The sequence below is a fragment of the Phascolarctos cinereus genome, unplaced genomic scaffold (genome assembly GCF_003287225.1).
Source record: "Phascolarctos cinereus isolate Bilbo 61053 unplaced genomic scaffold, phaCin_HiC Scaffold_2;HRSCAF=192, whole genome shotgun sequence".
NCBI classification, from domain to species: Eukaryota; Metazoa; Chordata; class Mammalia; order Diprotodontia; family Phascolarctidae; genus Phascolarctos; species Phascolarctos cinereus.
The window spans coordinates 11,526,184-11,548,011 of record NW_027555625.1 but is presented as its reverse complement, the minus strand read 5'-3'; the positions used below and the strand labels follow the sequence as shown (position 1 = coordinate 11,548,011).

Here is a 21,828-nt window from a genome sequence, read left to right as displayed (position 1 = left end):
ATATTTATAAAATGCTTACTATGTACAAGGTCAGAGACATGGTGTGGCACTGTGATATAGGCAGGAGCAGATGGCCTCTGGGATCCTTCCTGACTTAGTGATTCTGTGCCCCTAAATTTACTTTTCTTAAGAGACCATGGTGAGGAGCCGGCCATTCTCTTAAGCATTTCCATCCCTATTGGATCTGGGAGTACCTGGATGGCTTGCCATTCTTTTCCCATGGTTCCCTAGGACCTGGTATAAAGGACTGTGAAATCAATAACCCAGGGTCACATCTCTGTGGGATAGAGCCAGCCCTTTATTCTCCAGGCCTGGATCTGAAGCGCTATTCAGAGAGCAAGTGGGAGAAAGGTGAGTGGCCAATTCAGATAAAATAGTCAAGGGGAAATAGTTGTGTGCACATGCAACTGCTTTGTGGCTTCACCCCCAATATCCCAGCAGGGGGAGAACTTAATTTAGCATCACAAAGGTGCCTTGTGGAAATCTTTTCCCCAGGATCATTCAGACTGCTGGGGTGGTCTCGTTTGAGCAAGGAGTCAATTTCCATATTAAAAATTAGGAGCCTGACAATTCTGGGAACAGGCTTTAGAGGTAGATGAAGGGCAAAGCAGGGCAGAATTGAGCTTGTCTGGGATGCGCTGAAAGTATTTCTTTTTAGTACCAGGTCCATCCCACATTGGTCAGGTGACTGGAAAGGCAATGGAGTCACACGGTAAAGAGCACTGCACTAGGAGAGTCAAGGGACCTGGATCTGAGTCTCATGTCTGCCCCAGGGCAACTTTTCTGAGGTTCAGCATTATCACGGGCCCATAGATTGAGAAAGGAAATAATCTAGTCCAACTGCTTTATTTACAGAGGAGGAGTGGGACCATATTCAGTTCAATCCAAATCAATAAACGTTGATCAAATGTCTGCTATGTGCCAGGCACCAGAGATACAAAAACAGAAAAAAGTCCGTGCCTTCAAGGAGCTTTCGATATATTCGAGAGACATAGCACCAGTACACATAAGGAAATAGAAAGAAATTTCAAAAATGGGAGAGAGGGAAGGAAAGAGGGAGAGACAGAGACGGAGAGAGAGAGAGACAAAGATGGAGCCAGAGAGAGAGAGCCAGAGAGAGAGAAAGCATTAACTGGGGAGCTCTGGCCCATCAACTGTGCTTTAAAGGAAGCCAAGGATTATAAAAGGAGGAAACAAGGAGCCCTGAAGGGTAGCCAGTGCAAAGGCTCACAGGCAAGAGAAGGACTTTCATCCACCATACAGTTGGCCAATTGATTAGAACGGAGGGGGTGTGAAAGAAAGCAATGTGAAATAAGGCAGGAAATGTAGGTGGGAGCCAAATCGAGAAGGGTTTCAAATGATTGAAGAGTTTCTATTTTATCCTAGAGGCAGAATGACAGAGTTTAAGACTTAAAAGGAAATTCAGCAACTGTCTAATGGAATCCATACAAGCAATGTCTACAATAACATATCTGACAAGCTATCGCGTCTCTGATTGAAGAACTCCAATGAGGGAAATAGGGAGCCAGTGAAGTTTTCTGACAGAGGAAGTGACATGGTCAGATTTGTGTTTTAAGATTATCATTTTAGCCTCTAAGGATGAACTGGAGATGAGAGCTGCTGGGAAAAAGGATGCCAATTAAGAAATTATTGCAACAGTCCAGGTAAGAGGTGATTAACTTGAGAGCATGAAACATCTTTTTTTTTTTTTTTCCGGTCTCCTCAGCACTTAGCACTGACAGAAAATTGTTAATAGCAATTTATCTATCTGTTAATCATCCTAGTAATGTCAGAGTTTCAGTAATATCTTTACATTCCTACTCTCTAGATAGTTACTCTTGATTAGGTTCAGCTGAACCACAACCTAAATTTTTCCCCCCCCCACCAGAGATTTTACCTTGTAAAGGAACCTAGCTTAAGCTGGATCTCAGCTTCTAATGTCCTTGCCCCCTTCCACTGGGATTCATTGTATGAAGAGAAAAACAGCCAGAATGAAATAATTTTCCTTGCCCAGATTGCTAAGGGCCACTGGGGTCTCATGACCAGGCCTTGCTACTTCATACTTTGCCCCTCCTGGGTCTTGGAGTTGGGAAATCCATTGTGCTCTGCACTCATGGGACGTGCCCCAGGATGGCAGGTTTACTACCCTGTTCTCTCAGTTAAAGACACTTTATGCCTCAACTCATTCATGGCTTTGATTTATTTCAGGACCTGACAGCACAGAGTATGACAAATAATAAGGGCTTACTAACTGCTTCTTGGTTGATTGATTCAACTGGGACAGTGGCTGGGTGAGTAGAAAGAAGGGGACAGACATGACAAATATGAAGATGGAATAGACAAGATCTGACAACTGAATATATATAAGAGGTGAAGGAGGAAGAATCAAGAATGCTTCCAAGTTATGAATCAGGTGACTTGAAGAGCCCTCAATAGAAATAGGGATGTTTATGGGAGAAATGTTTGGGGAAATTTTTATTTTATTCTATTGAACTTAATTCAAGAAATGCTCCTTTCACTAGATGTCATTATCTGTGGTGATATTAGAGAGAAATCCCTTTCTCTCCCTACCCTTGTTGGACTCCAGAAGAGGCCCAAGGGGGAATGTGAAGAGTGTACTCAAGAGCTGAGTTCTTCCTCCATAGTTGGCTCTCTTCTTGACTGATGCAGAGAGATTCTGGAACAAAGCTAGCTTGCCCATTTTACACAGACCACAACGGGCATGACTTGCCCTCCCAACCAGTCACTTGAAGTTCGTGAACCATTAGCTGCATTCATCCAATGGCCAGTTCCCCATAATTTTCATCTGATTGAAGTTCTTTCCACTTTGTTATGAAGTTATTTAGGTAATTCCTTTTGTAGGTAATTTAGGTAATTCTGGTCATTCCTATTGTGGGCTGCTCAGGACACGTTCCAAAACACCTCCTTCATAATCCCTTAATGCAAGCACACCTTCATACAGGGTCTTCCTAAGCTACCCCTGGGGTGATGAGCCCCACTGCACTTAACTAGCCTGGTCCTCCTAGGAGAGAAATGCAAGCCATCACCAAGCTCTTAATCAAAGATGCTCCAGCTTAGTTTATGTGCATACTATTGTAGGCACTGTAGCAGAAAATCAATTTCCCAGCTCACCTTCCTAGACTCAGTTAAGTATTCCATCTTTATTTGACCACCTTTGAGATTCCATAGTACCCCTTCTGGATCTCACCGAATTTATCCCAACCCCCCATTCTTCCTATTTTCTATGGTCTTCTTTAAGGTCACCAGACTTGGCACTCGGCGGCTTTCCAGAGCAGTTACTTTCATGCAATGACGACGGCAAATCTAGTTACAGCCGCAAGAGGAGTTGCAATCCTCTTACATTTGGCAAAAGAGGAAACTGAGGCTCCAAGCAAACCAAGGCAGGGAAGCCCATTCAGGCAAGGTCATAGTTTTCCATTCCACCAGCTCAATATGGTGAGAAAAGCTAAGGTGAGGGAACAATTATTATCTTATTTTATCCTCACAACAACCCTGGGAGATAGGGGCTCTTATTATCCCCATTTTACAAATGAAACTGAGGCAAGCAGAAGTCAAATAGCTTGCCCAGGCTCACACATCTGGCAAGTATCTGAAGCAGCATAATCTCAATTTGTCCAGTTTCTATCTTACTCGTGCGTGGGCCTCCGGCCTCAGTTAGACTGGGAGTTCCCTGACAGCACGGTCTGTCTTTGCACCAACAGTACCTACAGCACATAGTAGGGCCTCAGTAAACTCTAATTGACTGATTCACTTTCCCGAGAAAGGGTGGATGGTTGGGGGCCTCCAAGCAAAGGCTAGACGGCCAAGTAGAGGGAAGGCTGGCGCCTGGGGCATTCTGGTTCCGGTCCAGGCTGGGCGGGGCAGAAGCAGCGACCCCGGAGCCTGAGCCACCCAGCCCCCATCCTGCCCTCTGTTTCTCGGCAGGGGGCGGGGCGGGGCGGCAGGCCCCTCCTCCACACTGCGGGAGCCGCACGTACAGAGGCCGGAGGGGAAGGAGGAGGAGGAAGGAAAGGAAGAGGATGGCTATGGGCCGGCTGGCTCCGCAGCTGCGGCTCCTACTCCGCGCCTCCTTCGGACCCATGGCCCTGGGCCAGCGCTCCGCGTCGGGCCCGGCTCCGACGCGCGGACCCCGGCGCCTCTCGGTGGAAGGGAACATCGGTAAGGCGGCCGAGCTTGCGGAGGGCGGGGCGTGCGTCCGGGCCGTGGGCGGGAAGGAGGAGACAGAGCCTGATTTTGCTTGGGCAGCGGCCCGGAAGGCTTGTCGCGATAGGCCCTTGGGTGGGATGGGTGGGGTCGGCCGAGGGCCCGGTCTGAGCCTGCGCAGTGAGAGGCGCCCAAGGAACTGCCCAGAGGAGGGATGGGGGGAGGGTGGAGGGAAGGCGGGGAGTGTTTTGGGAGCCGCGATCCAGCTGCGACCGCCCACTGACCCCTAGGGGCCGAGAGGGCCCTTCTGGCTCCTGGGGCCAGGAGCCCAGACCGGACCTGACCCGATCTGCATCCCCTCTGGAAGATGGAAGGCTTCCACTAGAAGCCCTCCAGTATCGGGGAGCTCACCACTGGTCCTAGACCCAGGGGAGATCGGCCTCTCTGCACCGAAATCAATCAGTCACGCGTCCCATTTATTATGTGCCTACTGTGTGCCAGTCAGTGTGCTAAACTCTGGGGATGGAGCCCCCAAGGAGCTCACAGTCTAATGAGGGCGACAAGCAAACATAACACAGTTATACTAAAATGCTATATACTGAATAGATGGGAAAAATTATGAGAGCAAAGGACCAGAATTAAGAGGGGTTGGGAAAGGCTTCTTGGGGAGGATAGGATTTGGAAGCCAGTAGGCAGAGATTGAGAGGGGAGAGCATTCCAGGCAGGGGGCTGGGGGACACCTGGGTCCTTTGGAGTCGTAAAGCCAGTTATGATGTGTCTCCACCCCCCCCGTGGTCACCTAGGTCTTCTTTTCTCCACAACAGACACCCCCAGGTCATGCTCTTCTAGGCCCTTCCTCCCCTCCTGGCTACCTCCCCCTCTTTCCCACTTTACCTGTGCCCTTCCTGAAACGTGGATCCCAGAACTGGCCACAGGGCTCTAGAGAGGGGTGGTTTGAATGGGCCAGAAAACAGCAGACTCTTCTCTCCCTAGTCCTGGACTACCTTGTCTGTCTTCCCTCGTCTGCCTTCCATTCTCTGCCCTCCCATCTCATACAGGTGGGGCTGAGTTGGCGTTTGAATTTAACAAACATCTAGTTGTATGGAAGGCTTGGTGCTGCACCAGAGATACAGACAGAAAAGAAACAATGTCTGTGCTGAAGTTTACATTTCTACTGATGAGAGGCAAGATGGACACAAATGATTTAATACAAAGTATACATAAGATAGTACAAACTTTCCCCCTGGAGAGTGATTGTAATAAGTAACTAAAATATTGGCCAGGAGATAAAGCTCGAAGTTCCAGCCCTCATCTGGCTCTTGGGTGTGAGCTCTTTGTATCAGACAAGGTAAAAGGAGGTTGTAAGCCTAGATGCTGATGGACTTCGCCCAGTTCTTTGCCTGTTCTAATTATGGATGTACTCTTCAGCTGCAGCTTTAGGGAAATAGTGGACTGGTCTCTAGCCTCTCCACCTGCTCCCAAGTCAGAGTTGTAAAAGGCATCAGTGATCGATCACTGACAGATGTAATGGCCTTTTCTCAGAACTCACCCTTCCTGAGCTCTCCTGCCACCTGTGACATTATTGATCTCCCTCTTCTATTGGATGTTCTGTCCTCTAGATTTTCTTGACATTGCTGTCTCCTACCCATCTGACAACTTCTCAGTCTCCTTCACTGGTTCCTCATCTAGAATGAGGGTGAGAATGAGGTTGTACTGTGCCCCTTCACCATGGGGTTCCTCAAGGCTCTGTTCTGGTTCTCTTCTTTTCTCCCTCTATACTATCTTTCTTGATGATTTCATCAGCTCCCATGAGTTTTATTACCATCAGTAAAATGATTCCCAGATCAATGAATCCAGCCTTAACCAGGATCATGTCACCAGCTGCCTTTTGGACATCTTAACTGGATGTCCCATAGACATCTCAAACTGAACATGTCCAAAGTGGAACTCATTATCTTCACCAAGTCCTCTCCTTTTCCAAACTTCTATATTCTTTTAAGTTACTTTTTTATTTTATTCAGTCAGCAAAAAAATTCACCTTCTTTCCCTCTCACACTAATCCACACCCCTCTTCCCTCCCCTCCCCCAGTTGAGAGCAAAGGAAAAGCAAATTCGCTGTTATAGCTGTGTGTTTTCAAGCAAAACAAATTTCCACAATGGCTGCATCCAAGTTAAACACACACACACACACACACACACACACACACACACACACACACACCCTCATTCTGCACTGAGTACACCACCTTTCTGTCCAGAGGTGGGTAGCTTGCTTCATCATTGGTCCACTCCCTTGGTGATTATACTGATCATTATTCCTAAGTCTTTCAAAGTTGTTTGTCTTGACCATATTGTCATTGTGTACATTTTCTTCTGGTTCTTTTCATTTTATCAGTGTTAGTTCAGATAAGTTTCCCCAGGTTTCTCTGAAATTGTCTCCATCATTTCTTACATTGCAGCGATTTTCCATGACCTTTATATGTCATAATTTGTTCAGCCATTCCTCAATATATGCCTCTCCTCAGATTCCCATTTTACCATCTTAAAAAGAGCTATAAATATTTTTGTACATCCTTTTTCAGAGTTTGTTTTGCTTGGAACTAATCCTTCCTTTAATCTGTTGTTGTTCAGTCATGTCTCACTCTTTGTGACCCCATTAAGGGTTTTCTTGGCAGAGATACTGGAGTGGCTTGCCATTTCCTTCTCCAGCTCATTTTACAGATGAGGAAATGGAAGCAAACAGGATTAAGTGACTTGCCTAGGGTCACACAGCTAGTAAGTGTCTAAGGCTGAATTTGAACTCACAAAGATGAGTCTTCCCGACTGTAGACCCATGTTCTGTGCACTGTACCACCTAGCTGCCCCTCTAATTAATTTAATTAATCTACCTTCCCTCTAACTGCTTTCTCCCCTTTCTTATCCCCTTTCCTTCCTATTTCCTGAGTGAGATGTAGTTTTGTACTTGACTGTTTGTGTGTATATGGTGTGTGTGTGTGTGTGTATTGTTCCATCCAGATGAGAATGAGGTTGCACTGTCAGCTGCTTTCTCTCACCCCCTTCTTCTCATGTATAGAGATGTTTAATTTCACACTCAGATTATGTAAGATAGTTTTCCCTACCATTCCTCCCCCTTCCCCACTGTATTCCTCTTTCCTTTGGTCTCTTAAGACCATCAAGATAGAAGAGAACCACTCCCAGCTCTTGCTTAGGGCAGCTAGTGGGCAGTAGATAAAGTGCCAGCCCTGGAGTCAGGAGGGCATGAATTCAAATCCAGTCTCACATCCTACCTGTGTGACCCTGGGCAAGTCACTTAACTTGTTTGCCTCTGTTTCCTCATCTATAAAATGAGCCAGAGAAGGACATGGTAAACCTCTCCAGTATCTCTGCCAAGAAAATCCCAAATGGGGTCATGAAGGATCAGACATGACTGAAAATGACCGAACAACAAGAGAAATGATCCTTGATGATTCCAGGGTTCACATACATAGTGTCTCCCAATATTAGAATGGAAGCAGTTTATCCTTGTTTACCATTGTCCATGCATGGATTACTCTGGGCCTCAGTTTTATTACCTGAAAAAGGAGTAAATAATAGTCCCTACCTTGCTGAGCTTGTGAGGATCAAATGAGGTAACGTGTATGAAATGCTTTGCAAACTGTAAAGTGCTATAGAAATGTTAGCTATTTGCATGGACTATTATCATTATTATTATTATTATTATTATTATTAATATTATTATTATTATTATTATTATTACCCAACTGCCCCTAAAATACCTCTTTTTGTCATAAAGTCAGAAAAACCTGCCCCAGACAGCAACCACACCTGCCTGTGTCCACCCCCATCCAGCAATCATAATTCTCTCCTCTCTACCAAGAAGGAATGAAATCTTCTTAGCCCACTTGAGAAGAAGCAATTTGTGACAGGCAGCTTGTGTGGATCACATCACTGATTCTGGATGCCAGATGAGCTCTGTCTTGGCTTCTTTGTCATTAGGTCATGAAATTAGTGCCAGATCTAGGGGAAAGCTGAGGATTCCATATAAATTTGACTTTTTAATCATTGACTCTCTGATTGCCTGAAACCTGAGTCTTCAGTTCTTTCTCCGAAGGCCAGAGTAAAGCTTCTTTCAAGCCCTCTTTATTGGGTAGCCTGATGTAATTGCCTCTGTCCTCAATTCTGTGTGGATATTATTATAGTCCAGGGTTTCTTTCTTCCTGGACCTTCTTTGCCCACTCTTGATTTCTCAGAAACAGCTATTCTCCTACAAGAGCTCTGGATTATAGAATCCTAGGTTTAAAATTGGAAGAGAAGTTGGAAGTTATAAAGTCCGTATGCCAAAAGGGCTATAAAACTGTGCATACCCTTTGACCCAGCAATACCACACCAGGTCTGAATCCCAAAGAGATTTTTTTAAAAAGGAAAGGGAAAAGGACTTATATGTACAAAAATATTTATTAGGGAATGCCTATCCACTGAGGAATGGCTGAACAAGTTGTGGTATATGATTGTGATAGAATATAGTTATGCTAGAAGAAATGATGGGCAGAATGTTCTCAGAAACCTGGGAAGACTTACATGACCTGATGCAAAGTGAAGTGAGCAGAACCAGGAGAACATTGTTCACAGTAACAGCAATATTGTGTGTTGATGAATTATGAATGACTTAGCTCATCTCAGCAATATAGTGATCCAAGACAGTTCTGAAGAGCTTTTGGTGAAAAATGTTCTCCATCTCCAGACAAAGACCTGATAGAATCTGAACACCGGTCCAAGTAAACCTTTTTTTACTTTATTTTGCTTGAGTTTTGGTTGAGGGTTTTTTTTTGAGGTGGAGGGCTGTAGGATCCGTTTTTTCCTTCACAACATGGCTAATAAGGAAATATGTTTTGCATGACTGCCCATGTATAATCCGTATCAAATTGTTTGCCTTCTCAGTGGGGAAGGGAAGGGAGAGAATCTGGAACTCAAAATTTTCTCAAACAAATGATAAAAATTGTTTTCAAATGTAATTGAAAAAATAAAATATAAAAATTTAAGTCAAACTGCCTGCATTTTATTTTATTTTTTGCTTTTTGGTGAGGCAATCAGGATTAAGTGACTCACCCAGGGTCACACAGCTAGTAGAGTGTCAGATTTGAGCTCAGGTCGTCCTGACTCCAAGGTGAGAGTTCTATCCACTTGCCGCCTAGCTGCCCCGCCTGCATTTGATAAATAAACTGAGGCCCAGAAGTTGTTTGACTTACCTAAAGCCGCACAAGTAATAGGTGTCAAAGCTGGGATTCGAACCCAGGTTTTATGACTCCAAAGCCACTGTACCAAGCAGATCTCAGAACCTGGCCTTCCTTAGCACATATGCATATGTATATCACCCATTAGTGCTGGGCTACAACATCATAAGCCTACTGACAGGTGCCACTGCTTGGCAAATAATATATTCCCAGCTGAAAAGTTCCCAAGTTGGAATTTCCAGTTTCTGTAAATCTCTTTTGTGTTTTCAGCTCCATATAGACCCTTTGGATTCTATATCTCTACTCCTGTAGCCTAGGCATGAGGAAAATACCTGTGGCCACAGGTTTGGGGAAGGGCTGGGCTGGGCCCCTAGAACGGTTTGGAAGGGAGAAGGAAATGGTAGAACTGAGCAGTTGGTAGTGACTCACGTTTACAAAAGTTTACAAAATCTCATTTAAGCCACATAACCATACAGTCTGTCTGTCTTTTAAGGCATTTCAGGTATTATTAGACTTATTTTGAAATAGAGAATCTGAGGGTCAGAGGAGTTAAGTGATTTGTCCATGGTCACACAGCTCCTGAATGGCAGAGGCAGAATTTGAACCCGTCTTCCTGAGTCCAAGCCCAACACACATTCCCCACTTTGCTTACCTCCCACCACTCCCACATTCACTCACCACGACCTTACCTCACTCACTTTCAGCTTGCTTTTACAAAGATTTGCCTTCCCTCTCAGTTTCAGGGGAAACCTCCCCATTTTGTACTGTCATCTCTATCAGAGCTTTCCAGTGGCCATTACTCACCAGGACCATGACGGTTTGCTTTTGAAACTCCTTTGGCCGTAAGTTAACAGTCATCTGAGGTTCTCCTCTGGTTAAGACAATGAGAAGCCCCAGTCCTAAAAACCCAAGCTGGGGAGGCCAGTGGGTTCAGTGGTAGGGAAAATTGGAATTGGTTAAGAGTAATATGTGGATGCCACTTTCCCAGTTGGGGCTCACCAAGTAAATCAGCTGCTTTTTGCACTTCATTTTGCCTCTCCAGAAAGGGTTATTGAGACATACCAGGAGGGAAGGTGCTAGGTAGTGCTTCAGCAGATAGAGCACGGAGCTTGGAATCAGGAATACTCATGTTCATGAGTTCAAATCCAGTCTCAGACACTAGCAGTGTGACCTTGGGCAAGTCACTTCACCCTGTTTGCCTCCATTCTTGATGGTGGAAAGACCAGCCTGTGAAGGGCTTGAAGGGTCACACAGAAGAGTGTCAGTTTGATCCTAGAAGAAGCAGGGAGCCTTTGGAGTTTATCGAGCAGTGACAATCAACAAGTATCTGCTGGATGTGAGGCATTATATGAGACATTGGGGATAGAGAATACATATGAAGGTGCCCATGTCCTTGAGAAGCTTATGGCCTAACTGTGGAGAGGGCTATGGAATAGATACATAGAAGTATATACCCCCCCAAAAAGAAAGTAATTTTTTTTGGATTTTTAAAAAATTTTATTAATTTATTTTGATTTATCAACAATCACTTCCATATGCTTTTGAGTTGAAAATTTTTCTCCCCCTTCCTCCCACCCGCCAAGACGGCACACAATCTTATGTAGGCTTTACATTTACCTACCCATGAAACATATTTTCACATTAGTGAAGTTGTAAGTAAAAATTAAAACCAATAGGAGGAACCATCAGAAAGATGAAACAAAACTCAACAGAAGGTAAAAATAAGTGATAGTGATTCAACTTCCATAGTTCTTTCTTTGGATGAGGACAGCATTTTCCATCCCGAGGCCTCTGGAGATGTCTTAGATCCTTGTAATACTGAGAAGGGTTCAGTTTAACAATCTTAGTCATTGCATAAAGAGGCTGTTATTGTGTACAAAGTCCTCTTGGTTCTGCTCACTTCACTCAGCATCAGACCATATAAATCTTTCCAGGTTTTTCTGAAGTCAGCCTGTTCATCGTTTCTTATAGCACAATAGTATTCCATTACAGTCACAACATGCTTAGCCATTCCCCAATTAATGGACATCCTCTCAGTTTCCAATTCTTTGCCACCACAAAAAGAGCTGCTATGAGTATTTTTGCACATATGGGTCCTTTTCCCATTTGTTTGATCTCTTTGGGATATAGCCTTAGAAGTGCTATTGCTGGATCAAAGGGTATGCACATTTTTGTAGCCCTTTGGGCATAAAAAGAAAGTAATTTTTAAAAATAAGTATGTATTTATTTTTAGTTTTCAACATTCACTTCCATAAGATTTTGAGTTCCAAATTTTCTCCCCATCTCTCCCTTCCCCCCACCCCAAGATGGCATGTGAATTGGTATAGGCTCAACATATACTTTCATATTAAACCTAGTCATGTTATAAAGAAGAATTAGAACCAATGGGAGAAACCATGAGAAAGAAACAAAAAGAGAGAGACAGAGAGAGAGAGAGAGAGAAACCAAATAATATGTTCGATCTGCATTCAGACTCCATAGTTCTTTTTGTGGATGTGGACAGCGTTTTCCATCATGACTCTTTTGGAGATGGCTTAGATCCTTGCATTGCTGAGAAGAGCTAAGTCTATCAGAGTTAGTCATCACACAACGTGGCTGTTACTGTGTACAACATTCTCCTGGTTCTGCTCGCTTCACTCAGCATCAGACCATATAAGTCTTTCCAGGTTTTTCTGAAGTCAGCCTGTTCATCATTTCTTACAGCACAGTAATCCATTACATTCATATACCACAACTTGTTCAGCCATCCCCCAAGCAATGGGCGTCCCCTCAATTTCCAATTAAAAGAAGGTAATTTTTGAGGGGATCCCTAGCAGTGGGGGGATTAGGAAAAAGAGGAGGCATTTGAACTGTTCTTTGAAGGGACACTGAGGGGGCTATGTGGGTCAGGAGAAAGTCTGTGTGATATCATCAAGACTGGGGAGGAAATGTTTCATGTGAGAAACAGTGAGGTCAATTTGGCTGGACCATAAAGTGGTGGGGCAAGGTGAGTAATGTATATTAATGTGAAAATGTGTGAGGGAGCCAGATTGTGGTTGCTGTTCATTCATTTCAGTTATATCTGATCTCCTTGGGGTTTTCTTGGAAAAAACACTGAAGTGGTTTGCCATTTCCTTCTCCAGCTCATTTTACAGATGAGGAAGCTGAGACAAACAGGGTTAAGTGACTTGTCCAGGGTCACATAGCTAGGAAGTATGTGAGGTCACATTTGAACTCAGGTCTTCCTGACTCCAGGCCTGACCCACTATCCACTGTGCCACCCAGCTGCCCATATGATTTTGAACATGACCCATGCAAGAATTTGTTTTGTTTGACCATGTATGTTATAAAGGTTTTGGTTTTCCTTTTTTGACTCATGGTTAGAGTGGAATAGAAGGCAGAGAAATAAATTTTGATAATGAAAAAATGTTTTTAAAAATGTCATTTCTTTTGCAGCTGTGGGGAAATCCACCTTTGTGAAGTTACTCCTGAAAACTTTTCCAGAGTGGCACATATCTGCCGAACCAATAACGACGTGGCAGAATGTCCAGGCTATTGGCATACCAACAGTAAGTTTGCAAAGTTCTGGAGCCATGGCAGCAAGGGTGGGGGTGGGGGTGGACTGACCTGCTACAATGATTTAGTTTTCTATGAGTGGGGCAAGAAATACCCTTTGTGTCTCCTTGGGTCAACCTCATGCCAATTCCACTGCCCCACCAGAGCAGGTGAAGCTTGGTTGAGAGGCAATTTGGCTGGTGCAAAGGACCCTGGCCTTGGAGTTGCAGAGTAACAGAATTTGAGACCTGCAAGGGACAACCTAGTCCACCTTGTCTAATCCATGCAAGAAATGAATCCTTCTGAAAGCTTGTGGTCTTGCCTCTGCTTGGAGACTTAGGAGGAGAGGGGCAGGTAGGTGTCACAGTAGATACAGCACCAGCCCTGGAGTCAGGAGGACCTGAGTTCAAATCTGGCCTCGGACACTTAACACTTACTAGCTGTGTGACCCTGGGCAAGTCACTTAACCCCATTGCTTAGCCCAAAAAAAAAAGTCCAGTACTTTGTTTTATTTATCAATTCAATTTTTTTGTGCTTTTACTTTTGTTAATCTCTTCTTTAATTTTCAGAATTTATACTTGTTATTCAGTTAGGTTTTTTAAAATTTCTTTTCTTTTTTTTTTTTTTTATTATATACCCAATACATTGATTTGTTCTTTTTCTCTTTTGTTGAAAAATCACTGGGGCAGCTAGGTGGTGCAATGAAAAGAGCACCAGCCCTGGACTCAGGAGGACCTGAGTTCAAATCCAGCCTCAGACACATGATACTTACTAGCTATATGACTTAACCCCAATTGCCTTGCCAAAAAAAAGTCTCTAAGGATGACTTTAAGCGCATCCCATAAGTTTAGGTACATTGTCTCATTTTGTAGACAGTGATGATAGATCTCTGGCAATTACTGAACAGGAACAGAAAGGAATGCATATATGCTAGGCATAGCGCCTTTACAAAAATTGATGGTGTATTGGGCATTCAAAGCATTCGAAAAACAAACAGATATGAAAAAGCAGAAATATGAAACTTTCCTTACTGACCACAGTGCTACTTTATATATTTAATAAAATTATATTCAATAAAGGGCTTTTTTTTTAGGTAACCACTTGCAGTTCTTCAATACATTTTTTATTAATTTATTTATTTTTTGACATTCACTTCCATAAGATTTTGAGTCCTAAATTGTCTTCCTCTCCCTAAAACGGTGTGCAATCTGATGTAGGCTCTCCATATACCTTCACATTGAACATATTTTCACATTAGTCATGTTGTGAAGAAGAGTTAGAACTGGGATGAACCATGAGAAAGAAGAAACAGAGAGAGAGAGAGAGAGAGAGAGAGAGAGCAAATAGTGTGCTTTGTTCTGCATTCTGACTCCGTGGTTATTTTTCTGGATGTAGATAGCATTTTCCATCAGGAGTCTTTTGAAGTTGTCTTAGATCTTTGCATTGCTGAGAAGAAATAAAGGGCTTTTGGAGAAAGAATTAACCATTAATTTGACTCTCATTTAATTGTAAAGGTGAGTCACCTGCTCTCTGCCAGGTACTGTGTGCTAAGTGCTGGGGATATAAGAAAGGCAAGAGACAGTCCTTGGTCTCACAGTCTAATGGGTAAAAGTAGCTAGCTTGTCAATAGCTACTTTCAGGTTTACAAAGCACTTTACAAATACTGATTCATCCTCACGACAAGAGATAATGCTATTATTATACCCACTTTATACATGAGGATACTGAGGAAATGAAGTGACTTGTCTAGGCTCAGCCAGCTAATGAGTGTCTGAGGTAGGATTTGAACTCAGATCTTCCTGACTCCACGTCTAATGGTCTATTCTCTGTGGCACCTAGTTGCCAGGGTGCTAATAAGCAGTCTGAGTGCTTGTCTGGCTCTGTCTCCTCCTACATTTCAAATGCTTCTATTCTTGCTTCATTTCTTCTGGCCATTCTTAAAGTCCTTGTGGCCAGGTCACTCTTTTCCCTCTGAGGCTTTGCTTAAACTTAATATGAAATTACTCTTCTTCTCTTGCTTTACCTCTTGGACTTCTGTTAATCCACAGTATTTCTTCATTGTGTTTGGTGTTCTGTTTATTCATATTTTTCTTGGTGGGACCCCTCATCCAAGATTGGTGGACTTCAAGGTTATTTACCTAGATTTCCCACATCAGTTAGTTTCCGATTGTCTCTCTGTGCGGCTCTGGACTGGATAGAGTAGCCTGCCACTGTTTCTCTGGTTTCAGTGGGTGTGTGTGGGAGAGCCAGGAATCTCTGCAATGCTGATTCATGGCATATTAACCATCAGTGTATATTCTTCGGTCACCATGAGGTGGTGCTATTGGGTCACCTGAGTGATTCTCTGACCTAGGTTGGGGTTTGGGCATGGGAGGGAGGGAGAAGCCTTATTTCCTCATGGGCTGGGTGGGAGAGGGATCCTGAAATGTCCTTGGCTTTTTGAAAGATTAAATTATCACCAAGACAAGTCAGAACATTACTAACAGCTGCATTTTTGCCAGAGTAAAAGCATCAGCAGGTTCCTAGATCATTCAAATGCCCTCCTGGCCAGGCTTGTGACCAGTTTCCCAAATTCCTCATCTGTTTCAGATGGCTGTTTTCTGTATGTTCAAACGATGAATTTCTTTTTGTGTGATGTTATTTGGTGTTCTTCATATTCAACACCTTCTGATTCTTTTCTCAGAGAAATCTGAATGCCCAGCCTATCTTATAGCTTCTCATACTAGTTGGCCAGCAGCAGTGAGCACCTGCCTTCTATGAATGAATGAATGAATGAATGAATGAATGAATGAATGAATGATGAAGCATTTGTTGAGCATTTGCTATGTGCCAAGCACTGTGCTGTATGGTGAGGATTCCAAAAAAGACAAACAAGTGTCTGCCCTCAAGTAGCTTATTATGTTCTTTTGTTTTTGTTTTGTTTTACACAATTGGGGTTAAGTGACTTGCCCCGGGTCACACAGTTAGTAAGTGTCAAGTGTTTGGTCTGAGGTCAGATTTGAATTCAGGTCCTCCTGACTTCAAGGCTGGTGTTCTATCCACTGTGCCACCTAGCTGCCCCCTAGTTTATTATGTTCTAATAAGAAAATGGACAGTGCTGTGTCCCAAAGAGATCATAAAAATGGGAAAAGGACTCATGTGTACAAAAGTATTTATAACAGATCTTTGGGTGGTGGCCAAGAATTGGAAATGGAGAGGATGCCCATCAGTTGGGGAATGGCCGAACAAGTTGTGGTCTATGAATGTAATGGAATACTATTGTGCTGTAAGGAATGATGAGCAAGTAGACCAGAAAACCTGGAAAGACTTGTATGGACTGATGCTGAGTGAAGTGAGCAGAACCAGGAGAACGCTGTGCACAGTAACAGCCACGTTGTGCGATGACTAGCATTGCTAGACTTAACTGTTCTCAGCGATACCAGGATCTAGGACAATTCCCAAAGACTCCACATCCAGAGCAAGAACTGAATGCAGATCGAAGCATACAACTTTTTTTTGTTTTTTCTTTTTTGTGGTTTTTCCCTTTAGTTCTAATTCTTTTTTTACAATGTGACTAATGTGGAAATATGTTTAATATTATTGTACATGTATTTCCTTTTTCAAACTACATGCCATCGCAGGGGAGGGGAAGCAGATGGAGGGGAAGAAAATTTAGAACTCAAAATCTTATAGAAATAAATGTTGAAAACTAAAAGCAAACAAAGAAAATATAAAAAAAAAGAAAAAAAAGAAAATGGACAGTGGTCCAAAAGGGGCATGGAGGGGTCTAATTCCAGGCAAGAGAAGGTTAAAAAAAAAGCTCACCATCTGAGCCTCAGGGAGCAGAGGCAGAATCTGAGTTCCAGCTGTGGGAGGCATAGGGCCAGAGTATGGGCATATCTGGGGGATTCCTACAAGACCAATAGGAGTCGGCCTGGGGAGCTCTTCCTTTTCCTATTGCAAGCTCCACTGTCTGGTTCCCACCAGGTCTTGGATCCCCACTCCCTTCCCCATCCTTACCTCTGCTGGACCTTTGGGACCTCAGCCCTTTCCCAGCAGCCTTTGCTTTTCTAGGTTCCTGTGGCCTTACCGTGTGCCCTAATACTGCCTGCTGAACCATAAGTACCATTGGGCCTTTCCATCTGACTTAATGCTGAATCCTCCTACATGTGGTGGCCCTATTTAGATGTGAACTCCTTGAGAGTAGGTCCTAGCAACTTTTCAGGATTCATAGGATCAGAGATTTAGAAGTGGGAGGAACCTTGGATGTCATCAGACTCAGCTCCCTCATTGTACAGATGAGGATACTGAGTCATGGAGACATTCGATGACTTTCAAGGTCACACAGGTGAACCCAGATCTTCCTGACTTTAAGTCCCATGCCTTATCCACTCCTACTGCCTCTCTTAGCACATCGCTTCCTACATAGTAAGTACTTAGTAAATGCTTTTCTGTTCATGACATTCTCACGGGACGTTGGAGACTAGTTGATTCAGCAGGAGGCAGCCAAAGAGCGAAGCCAGTCCCAGGTGGCCAGAAGAGCCCTCAGAGGCCATAAGTGGAAGAGTGAACTGGAAGGAGTGCCCCAGAGTAGACGAATGGGCACCTGGTGCCCAGGAAGGCTGAGCTCATCATACACTTGCAGAGAAGGCGCCTGAAGATTGGCCAGCAGCCCTGCACTAGTGGGTGAGGAGCTCAGTACTTCCAACTCAAGGAGAGACTAGAGTGAGTTTGTGGAGAGAGCACAGACTGGGCTGGCTCTGCTCTTTGAGCACCACACAGTGAGCAGGGGGCATTGTGGGCCTGCAGCTATAGAACAGACAGCCTGCAGAGCTTGGTGGTAGGAATAAAAATAATGTGGGATAGTGGTGGTGGCAGCAGCAGCAGCAGCTCTGGGGAAGAACTGATAGGGAGATAAGCAGGACTAGATGAGGAGATGGAAATGGAAGAACATCAGATTTTCCTGGGAAGGAGCCGGGCGAGCCAGGATAGAGCCCCATGTGCCCTCCTGGCCTGGCATCTACAGTCACTGTGCTGTTATCTCAGTATAACAGAGCCAAAGCTCTCCGTAACCACAAAGCCAGGATCAAGCACGGCTCTGGGGGCTGGAGTGTACCGGACCATGGACCGGAGCTACAGACTCCAGAGCCTCTCCCCCGAGATGCAGCCGAGGACTCACATAGCAGCAGCTGCTTGCAGGAGCTCAGCTGTGAATGGGGAAGACCCCAGAGACCTGGCCAAATGGACCTTCTTACCTAGTGCATGAAAGAGAACTCAGTCAAAAGGTACTCCATAGCTGTCCTTCAGCTAGCTCATTCCCACCGCTTGTTAGAGCAGGAATGCAGAGCTGTGGGCTTCTGAGGGGAAGGCTGAGGCTCTCTTGTGACCATCGCTGATTTCTTGGTCTTCCCAAGGCCCCAGCCAGCACTACCCTCTTTGGTAGCTGGATCATTAACAATATTTCCCTCTTCTTAAACTGTTTCCTCCTTCACTCTTCCTGTGGTCTGGTACTCTAGGAGAACTGGTTTCATACCTAGTGGTCAGGTCATCCTACACCTTCTCTCATCGCTGCTCCCTCCCCCCACCCCAGAAAGAGAGAGAGAGAGAGATTAGTGTATAACACACACACACACACACACACACACCACACACACACACACACACACACACACAGAGGTGTACTCCTCGCTCCACATCATCACGTGTCCTCTTTCTAAACTCTACCATTGCTGCCTCCACTTTCCCTGCACTGCAGCCATATTCAGGGATGGTCATATCCTTGACCTCTCCATCACCCAGAGATACTTTATTTCTGTTATCAAGAGTTCCAATATTCTTTGATCTGATCATCCATTACTCTCCTATTCTGCCAACTTCACTTCTAAGCTATCTCAAGTTTCAGTTTCTTCCCATTCCATTCTTGACTCTATGGGTAACCAGTTCAACTGTGGTCGATAAGAAATAAACAAATGCTGATTTCTGTCCTGCACCTTATTACCAATACCCTTATGCAGTTGAATCATGCTGGAGGCAGTCGTACAGCCATGCTTACTGGGTCCAGGACGAGTTTATGTCATGGAATCTCAACTGGGCCCTCTGAGTCAGAGAAGTCTTTTACTCTTCTCTAATTTAGGAATTCTCCATTGCAGCTATTCAAAGCAGTTTCTTTGCTCCTCAAGCCTCCCACACCACCCTCTGCCCTATCCCTCTCAGCAAGATATTATCTCATATTTTACTGGGGAAATAAAGATCTATCTCAGAGCTCTCTTTCCCCCTTCCTTCTAACTCAGAATCCCTTGGCATCACCCCCTATTCTTTTCTCCTTTGCTCCAGTCTGATGATGACCCTTCTTTTTTTTCCCCCTTCTAAGTAGTATTTTATTTTTTTCCAATTATGTGTAAAGAAAATGTTTAACATTCTTTTTTTTCATAGAATTTTGAGTTCCAAATTGTCTCCCTCCCTCTCCTCTCCTCTTCTCTTCCTAAAATGGTAAACAATTTGATATAGGTTATATATGTGCAATCATGTGAAACATATTTCCATATTAGTCATGTTGTAAAAGAAGAAACACAACAAAAGGTAAAAACTACAAAAGAAAAAAAGTGAAAATAGTATGCTTCAGTCTGCATTCAGACTCCATCAGTTCTTTCTCTAGATAGGGATAGCATTTTCCATCATGAATCTTTTGGAATTGTCTCAGATCATTGTATTGCTGAGAAGAGCTAAGTTATTCATAGCTGATCATCACATAATGTTGCTGTTACTGTGTACAATGTTCTCCTGGTTCTGCTCAGTTCACTCAGCGTCAGTTCATATAAGTCTTTCCAGATTTTTCTGAGAGCACCCTCCTCATCATTTCTTATAGTACAGTACTATTCCATCACATTCATATACCACAACTTGTTCAGTCATTCCCCAGTTGATGGGTATCCCTTCAATTTCTAATTCTTGGCCACCACAAAAAGAGCTGCTATCAATATTTTTGTATGTATGGGTCCTTTTTCCTTTTTATGATCTGTTTGGGATATAGGCCTAGTAGTGGCTTTGCTGGATCAAAGGGTATGCACAGTTTTGTTGCCCTTTGGGCATAGTTCCAAGTCGCTCTCCAAAATGGTTGGATCAATTCACAACTCCACCAACAGTTCATTAGTGTCCCGATTTTCCCACATCTTTAACGAAATTTGTCATTTTCCTTTTCTGTTATATTAGCCAATCTGATAGGTGTGAGGTGGTAAGAGGTGGCCCTTTTGCCAAGGCTAACATCCCTACTTGGGCCCTTGAGTCCCCCTCCCATCTCCTGGCAGCTTACCCTTATATTTGTCCTCCTCCAAATTTTAATATTTCCTTTTTTTTTCCATTTTTTGTTTTGTTTTGCTTTGCTTTTTTGGTGAGGCAATTGGGGTTAAGTGACTCACCCAAGGTCACAACGCTAGTAAGTGTCAAGTGTCTGAGGCCAGATCTGAACTCAGGTCCTCCTGATTCCAGGGCCAGAGCTCTAACTCTCCACTGTGCCGCCTAGTTGCCCAGTATCTCCCTTTCTAATGGTTCTTTACCTGATCTTTACAATTATGCCTAAGTTTCTCCCATTCATAAAAGCACACAAACAAACCTTTCACTTGGCCCTCAAGCTGTCATCCTATAACTCTCCTACCCTTTTCATTCCTAGGGAAAAAACCATCTATCTATATTTATTGCCTCTACTTCCTTTATCTCTCAAACCCTTGAAATCTGTATTCTGACCTCATCCAACTGACCGTTCTACAATTACCAGTGTTCTAAATTGTCAGGATCACTTAGTCTTTCCCCACTCTCCTCCTTCTTGACCTTTCCCACACATCTGACACATGGCCCACCCTCTCTTCCTAGATGTTCTCTCTTCTCTGAATTTTCTTGTCACTTGGTTCTCCTTCTCCCTGTCTGGCCTCTCTACAGGCCCCTTTTTTGGTTTATCATCCAAATAGGACACCGTTAACCATGGGTATCCCCAAAGTCTCTGCCCTGGGTCCTTCTCTCTGTCTCTGTCTCTCTCTCTGTGTCTCTCTCTGTTTCTCTCTCTCCCTCCTTTTTTTCTTGAGGATCTCATGAACTCCCACGGTTCAGTCATAACGTCACCACCACCACCAACAATAATAACTTTATATAATGCTTTATGGTTTGGAAGCACTTTACATCTATTGCCTTATTTGCAGTTATCATCTTTGCACAGATGGCCCTGAGAACCATATGTCCAATCACAGTCTCTCTCTTGAGCTCACACCACTAACTGCCTATTGGACATTTAGAACTAGATGTCTTATCTCAGACTTACTATCTAATACAGAACTCCTTATCCTTACCCACAGGCCCTTCTCTCCTTCTTACTTTGCCATTTTCATCTGTTGAATCCTTACTCTTCCCCACGTGCTCAATCTCAGGGTCATCCTTAATTCTTTGCTTTCCCTAAATCCGATTAGTTGTCAATTTTTGTCCATTCTGCCTCCATGACATCTCTCCCATCTCTCCCTTTCCTTCTCGTGGCCAATAGTGCACTGTGTTCGTGCCATTTTCACCTCTTAGCTGGTCTCTGCCTCTGCGCTCTCCCCTTTCCACGTTCTACACAGATGCCAGATCAATGCTCCTGAAGTACAAAGCTGACCATGTAACCCTGCTGCTCAAGAAGTCCCAGCGGCTTCCTCTTGCCTCTAAGTTCAACTACAGTCTTCTCTCCTGTGGATTCAAGCCCTTCACAATGAGGCTTCAGCCTATCTTTCCAGACTCACTGAAGATGATGATGGTTCCCATATTCCAGCCAAACTGTTGCTTTGATGTTGTTGTTCAGTTGCATCTGACTCTTCATGACCCCATTTGGGGTTTTATTGGCAAAGATACTGAAGTAGTGTGCCATTTGTTTCTCCAGTTCATTTTACAGATGAGGAAAATA

At 43.9% G+C, this 21,828-nt stretch overlaps 1 protein-coding gene across 3 annotated transcripts in view; it reads left to right on the top strand.

Moving 5' to 3' along the window:
* Window positions 1-3,961: 3,961 nt before the first annotated feature.
* The window catches only part of DGUOK (deoxyguanosine kinase), a 40,700-nt gene continuing 22,833 nt past the window's right edge, over window positions 3,962-21,828 (top strand). For 2 of the 3 annotated variants that reach the window (XM_078149235.1, XM_078149233.1), the window contains exons 1-2: window positions 3,962-4,179; window positions 12,831-12,943. In XM_078149235.1, coding sequence (XP_078005361.1) covers window positions 4,041-4,179; window positions 12,831-12,943 — 252 coding nt within the window. In that variant the 5' untranslated portion in view covers window positions 3,962-4,040. The remainder of the gene's footprint in view (window positions 4,180-12,830; window positions 12,944-21,828) is intronic. The other variant, XM_021007746.2, reaches the window with a different exon arrangement.